This window comes from Electrona antarctica (assembly GCF_951216825.1).
Source record: "Electrona antarctica genome assembly, contig: scaffold_202, whole genome shotgun sequence".
Taxonomy (NCBI): Eukaryota; Metazoa; Chordata; class Actinopteri; order Myctophiformes; family Myctophidae; genus Electrona; species Electrona antarctica.
This window is the reverse complement of record NW_027637603.1, coordinates 102,555-109,507: the sequence shown is the minus strand read 5'-3', so window position 1 is coordinate 109,507 and position 6,953 is coordinate 102,555. Positions and strand designations below refer to the sequence as shown.

The 6,953-nt window shown below is 51.1% G+C and overlaps 1 protein-coding gene across 1 annotated transcript in view; it reads right to left on the bottom strand.

Moving 5' to 3' along the window:
- Nucleotides 1–5,899, bottom strand: part of LOC306918789 (leucine-rich repeat and immunoglobulin-like domain-containing nogo receptor-interacting protein 2) — a gene marked incomplete at both ends in the record, with an annotated part of 11,353 nt that extends 5,454 nt beyond the window's left edge. Inside the window, 2 exons of the mRNA XM_079531654.1 lie at nt 22–264; nt 5,408–5,899. Of these exons, the coding sequence (XP_079387780.1) occupies nt 22–264; nt 5,408–5,899 (735 nt within the window). The remainder of the gene's footprint in view (nt 1–21; nt 265–5,407) is intronic.
- Between the last annotated feature and the right edge of the window lie 1,054 nt (nt 5,900–6,953).

The window sequence follows — 6,953 nt, the reverse complement described above, 5'->3', positions numbered from 1 at the left end:
ATTAGGATACAACGAACACACCTCCAGGTGGCGCAGGCGCCACAGCCTCTTGAAGGAGTAGGGCTTGAGGGCGCCGATGCTGAGGTGTCGCAGGCGCAGCTCCGTGAGGCCGTGGAGGTGTGCCAGCGCGTCGGTGGGCACCACGGTGAGGTTGGAGCGCTCCAGGGTCAGGCTGCGGAGCCCCAGCAGGCCCGCCAGCGCCCGCTGAGACACGAACACCAGCTCGTTGTCCCCCACCTCCAGGGAGGTGAGCCGCCGCAGGTCCTGGAAGGAAACATAGAGGGATATGAGACGCGAACACCAGCTCTATGGAGGGATATGAGACGTGAACACCAGCTCTATGGAGGGATATGAGACGTGAACACCAGCTCGTTGTCCCCCACCTCCAGGGAGGTGAGCTGGCCGAGGTCCTAGAAGCATATAGGAGGGATGTGGGGCTCGTTCAATTTGTTTTATTATTGATAACGAACGCCTTATATATATCGATCAGGCCGGCAGGCACGTGCAGAAAGTGTTAGAGAGAGGCCCATAAGAGGGCACTGTTGGCCCAGAATAGCAGATCAAGCTCTCAACGCGTCGAGCTCAACCCTGCACTCTTTATCTACTGGAGATGTGGTTCAGGAGACTTCGGGGGGGAAAAAAATGTATATGTATACTAGGGATGTCCCCATACACTTTTCTCGTTTCCGATCCGATCCCGATACGACCATTTCTGTGTTAGCCGATACCAAATACCGATACCAGTATTGTGATCTCGTGTTGTGTTTATAGCTATCTATGTAGCTATATATCTGGTGTTGTGTTTATAGCTATGTAGCTATATATCTGGTGTTGTGTTTATAGCTATCTAGCTATATATCTGGTGTTGTGTTTATAGCTATCTAGCTATATATCTCGTGTTGTGTTTATAGCAGACTCCTCACTCATAATGTGCACTTGCAGTTTGGGGCAACTCCAAAAAACTCCACATGTGCCAACATTTTATTTACCTGCCATAGTGTCAACCCCTTACCCCTGTGTGGGATCACTGGTTAGACTGGCATAGTGTCAACCCCTTACCCCTGTGTGGGATCACTGGTTAGACTGGCATATAGTGTCAACCCCTTACCCCTGTGTGGGATCGCTGGTTAGACTGGCATAGTGTCGACCCCTTACCCCTGTGTGGGATCGCTGGTTAGACTGGCATAGTGTCGACCCCTTACCCCTGTGTGGGATCGCTGGTTAGACTGGCATAGTGTCGACCCCTTACCCCTGTGTGGGATCGCTGGTTAGACTGGCATAGTGTCGACCCCTTACCCCTGTGTGGGATCGCTGGTTAGACTGGCATAGTGTCGACCCCTTACCCCTGTGTGGGATCGCTGGTTAGACTGGCATAGTGTCGACCCCTTACCCCTGTGTGGGATCGCTGGTTAGACTGGCATAGTGTCGACCCCTTACCCCTGTGTGGGATCGCTGGTTAGACTGGCATAGTGTCAACCCCTTACCCCTGTGTGGGATCGCTGGTTAGACTGGCATAGTGTCGACCCCTTACCCCTGTGTGGGATCGCTGGTTAGACTGGCATAGTGTCAACCCCTTACCCCTGTGTGGGATCGCTGGTTAGACTGGCATAGTTTCAACCCCTTACCCCTGTGTTGGATCTGTGGTTAGACTGGCATAGTGTCGACCCCTTACCCCTGTGTGGGATCGCTGGTTAGACTGGCATAGTGTCGACCCCTTACCCCTGTGTGGGATCGCTGGTTAGACTGGCATAGTTTCTACTCCTTACCCCTGTGTGGGATCCCTGGTTAGACTGGCATAGTGTCGACCCCTTACCCCTGTGTGGGCGATCGCTGGTTAGACTGGCATAGTGTCAACCCCTTACCCCTGTGTGGGATCACTGGTTAGACTGGCATAGTGTCAACTCCTTACCCCTGTGTCGGATCGCTGGTTAGACTGGCATATTCGCCGATACCGATATGACCCGATATGACAAATAAGGGCCGATACCGATACAGTATCGGGACATCTCCAATGTATACCGTCACTTTAAAAAGCGTAATGTTGTTTCCCCAGCTAGCGCTGCATGGTTGGCAGGTATCAATACACTGTTAGACCGACATGTTTGTGCCATGCATGGAGGAATCTTACATGTATTTCCTTACCGCCTCTTGTCTTGATTGTTTAAACATGACTTCATAGGATAATCAATAAGCTTGTTATGGGGTTTAAACATGACTTCATAGGATAATCAATAAGCTTGTTATGGGGTTTAAACATGACTTCATAGGATAATCAATAAGTTTGTTATGGGGTTTAAACATGACTTCATAGGATAATCAATAAGTTTGTTATGGGGTTTAAACATGACTTCCTAGGATAATCAATAAGCTTGTTATGGGGTTTAAACATGACTTCATAGGATAATCAATAAGCTTGTTATGGGGTTTAAACATGACTTCCTAGGATAATCAATAAGCTTGTTATGGGGTTTAAACATGACTTCATAGGATAATCAATAAGCTTGTTATGGGGTTTAAACATGACTTCCTAGGATAATCAATAAGCTTGTTATGGGGTTTAAACATGACTTCATAGGATAATCAATAAGCTTGTTATGGGGTTTCGTCGGGTATCCGTTCAGGGACGTACAGAGAGTGTTTGTTATGGGGTTTCGTCGGGTATCCGCCCAGGGACGTACAGAGAGTGTTTGTTATGGGGTTTCGTCGGGTATCCGCCCAGGGACGTACAGAGAGTGTTATGGGGTTTCGTCGGGTATCCGCCCAGGGACGTACAGAGAGTGTTTGTTATGGGGTTTCGTCGGGTATCCGCCCAGGGACGTACAGAGAGTGTTATGGGGTTTCGTCGGGTATCCGTTCAGGGACGTACAGAGAGTGTTTGTTATGGGGTTTCGTCGGGTATCCGCCCAGGGACGTACAGAGAGTGTTTGTTATGGGGTTTCGTCGGGTATCCGCCCAGGGACGTACAGAGAGTGTTATGGGGTTTCGTCGGGTATCCGCCCAGGGACGTACAGAGAGTGTTTGTTATGGGGTTTCGTCGGGTATCCGCCCAGGGACGTACAGAGAGTGTTATGGGGTTTCGTCGGGTATCCGCCCAGGGACGTACAGAGAGTGTTTGTTATGGGGTTTCGTCGGGTATCCGCCCAGGGACGTACAGAGAGTGTTTGTTATGGGGTTTCGTCGGGTATCCGCCCAGGGACGTACAGAGAGTGTTATGGGGTTTCGTCGGGTATCCGCCCAGGGACGTACAGAGAGTGTTATGGGGTTTCGTCGGGTATCCGCCCAGGGACGTACAGAGAGTGTTATGGGGTTTCGTCGGGTATCCGTTCAGGGACGTACAGAGAGGTATCCGTACAGAGAGGTATCCGTACAGAGAGGTATCCGTACAGAGAGGTATCCGCCCAGGGACGTACAGAGAGTGTTATGGGGTTTCGTCGGGTATCCGTTCAGGGACGTACAGAGAGGTATCCGTACAGAGAGGTATCCGTACAGAGAGGTATCCGTACAGAGAGGTATCCGCCCAGGGACGTACAGAGAGTGTTACAGGGGCTGAAATCCCGTAAGAGGAGCACTTTTGGAAGAAAATAGCCGATCTACAAGCCTCACGCTGAGAGCTTGTAGATCGGCTATATTCCAGGTGCACTCGTTGCCTCCTGGAGATGCGAATGCAAACTGCTGCGTTTAAGATCGGGAGAGTTCAGAAAAAAAAGCAATTCTCGGATATGGCATGGCAAGGAGAGGAGAGGCATTTAGCATTTATTTCACCATCGTAAATGATGCATTGTTGGTCTGGAGAGGTGCAGTTGTTTTACAGACGGGTAACCTGCTGAAAAATGTGACAATCGTGTAGACGTCACATAACATCAGTGTCCGAACGTAATTTATTGCGGTTTGTTTATTAGTGGAGTTCAACCGATCAATCGCCATGCTGGAGTGACCGGGTGTGAGTGAATGATTTTTGGGTATTTGGGTATTTGGCTTAATGCGTGCACGTGCCTGGCTCCCCCCGTCCTCCTTAGCAAGTACTATTAAAAAAGGACAGCAAGCGAAGACCGTACGGTGGACTCCATGTTGCTCCCTGGAAGGACAGAAGACCGTACGGTGGACTCCATGTTGCTCCTGGAAGGACAGAAGACCGTATGGTGGACTCCATGTTGCTCCTGGAAGGACAGAAGACCGTACGGTGGACTCCATGTTGCTCCTGGAAGGACAGAAGACCGTACGGTGGACTCCATGTTGCTCCTGGAAGGACAGAAGACCGTACGGTGGACTCCATGTTGCTCCCTGGAAGGACAGAAGACCGTACGGTGGACTCCATGTTGCTCCTGGAAGGACAGAAGACCATACGGTGGACTCCATGTTGCTCCTGGAAGGACAGAAGACCGTACGGTGGACTCCATGTTGCTCCCTGGAAGGACAGAAGACCGTATGGTGGACTCCATGTTGCTCCTGGAAGGACAGAAGACCGTACGGTGGACTCCATGTTGCTCCTGGAAGGACAGAAGACCGTACAGTGGACTCCATGTTGCTCCTGGAAGGACAGAAGACCGTATGGTGGACTCCATGTTGCTCCTGGAAGGACAGAAGACCGTACGGTGGACTCCATGTTGCTCCTGGAAGGACAGAAGACCGTACGGTGGACTCCATGTTGCTCCCTGGAAGGACAGAAGACCGTACGGTGGACTCCATGTTGCTCCCTGGAAGGACAGAAGACCGTACGGTGGACTCCATGTTGCTCCCTGGAAGGACAGAAGACCGTACGGTGGACTCCATGTTGCTGAACGTGGAAGTCTTGGATAGCTGCATATAGCCCATTGCGCATGTTTCTTTCCTTCCAGGGAGCAAAATGGAGTCCACCGTACGGTCTTCGCTTCCTAACCTCTTTTAATTTACCTTCGCCTGACACTGTCTGAATTTTCATTTTGTTTCACTTCATTATTCAGACTGAAAGACCTCCCCACGGCAGCAGTTTATGGGATGGGCGTTGTCAAAGCGGCAGTCTTCGGTGATTGGTTCATACCAACCAATCAGAATAGTAGGAAAGCAGATGACGTTGTTGTCAATCATGAGGCTATGGCTAACCCGTTTGCTAACCAAACAAACCACAGCCAACGAGCGCTACTAGTATGTAAACAAAAGCGCTAACATATGTTGGATGATGATGTCATTTCTGTAAAGAAACTATTTATCATACGATAATCAGCCGATTTAATAGCCAGATTGATTCGTGAGTCACCGCAGTGGGGGCAGCCATGTTTGTTGTCTGACGCTGTTGAGTGACAGGGCTGATGGCCAATCAGCTGCTGTGATCGGATTTCCGAACGACACTAACGCCGCCATAGACAGAGACTTAATGGGCGTGGCTAGCGATTCAGGGCTCGATCAAGGCTAAATGAACCTTGCTCCTCACCTGGAAGCCGTGGTCCAGCAGCACCACCAGGCGGTTGTGGCTCAGGTCGAGGTGCGTGAGGTTGGTGAGGCCCGACAGCACGCCGGCGGGGACCAGCTGCAGCAGGTTGCTGCGCAGCACCAGCGAGCGCAGCGCCAGCTGCGAGCGGAAGGATCCGGGCTCCACGGCCGCGATCAGGTTGTCGCTCAGGTCCAGGTCCTCCAGCTGCAGGAAGGACGAGAAGTTGTCGGGCGTGACCACGCGCAGGCGGTTCTTGGACAGGTCCAGCGCGCGCGTCTCGATGGGCACGCCCTCGGGGATGGCCGGAAGGCGCCTGCGGTGGCAGCTGACCGACTTGCTCTGGGCGGAGCAGTCGCAGCGGGCGGGGCAGCCCAGGGCGCCGGGGGGCAACCCCCCCGCCGCCATCAGCAGGAGAAGCAAGGCGCCGCCCAGGAAGAGGTGGCGGTGGCGGCGCTCGTGCTGTGATGACGACGACGACGCGCGTCTCGGCATCATGGCTTCTTTCTTCTTCTTCTACTACCCACGATGCCCTCTGTCGCGGCACGGATCAGCATCCACGCAGACCACCATCACCATCGAGCTCTGAGAGACACAAAGTACACAAACAGACGTACCGTTATATCACTGCGCAAAAAGCATGGAATACGGATGTGTATATTACAGGAAACTCCCGTTAAACTTTACAACAAACTCCGGTAAAGCTGACCAGTACAACCTCAGTCTTATACTGTCGGCCACTAAGCAGCTCCACTGGAGCAGTTGGGGGTTCAGTGCCTTGCTCAAGGGCACTTCAGCAGTGTTGGGTGAGTGATGACCAATCACTTCCCCACCCAGATTTTTTTCCTGCCCGTCAGGGGAATCGAACCGGCAACCTTTCGGTATAACAACTCCTCCTCCTCTAACCCTTAAGCCACCGCTGCCCCCCAAATATATACTTTATCTATTGAAAAATATCAGACCTACAAGCTCATAGCGCGGCACTCGTTGTAGGTCTGATATTTTTTTTTAATCGTGAAAATGTGGCGCACATCTTTGAATATATATTCTTTCAGAGCGATTGTTTTTAACTCAAATCACTGGAACAACATATTTTCAGATGGGGGTCGGCGGCCAATTACATATATTTTTGGGTGTCCTTGCCATGAAAATGTTTGAGAACCACTGCCATCGTCCTCAGGTCTACATGGGTTATGTTGTCCTGGCAGATGGGCAGAATGCAGACAACATGAATAAATCGGTCTCTTGCTCGGGATGTCCCGATAAAGTTTTTTCATCTTCCGATCCGATACCAATCATTTGATTTTTCAGTATCTGCCGATACCGATGTTTGACCGATCCGATATTTATATTTTTTTATGCCACATCACGATATCTGATTTCTTCTTTGCTGAATGGTGGGACTGATCCATATCTTTCCCTCCATGGAACTGATCCATGGAACTGATCCATGGAACTGATCCATGGGACTGATCCATGGGACTGATCCATATGGAACTGATCCATATGGGACTGATCCATGGGACTGATCCATGGGACTGATCCATGG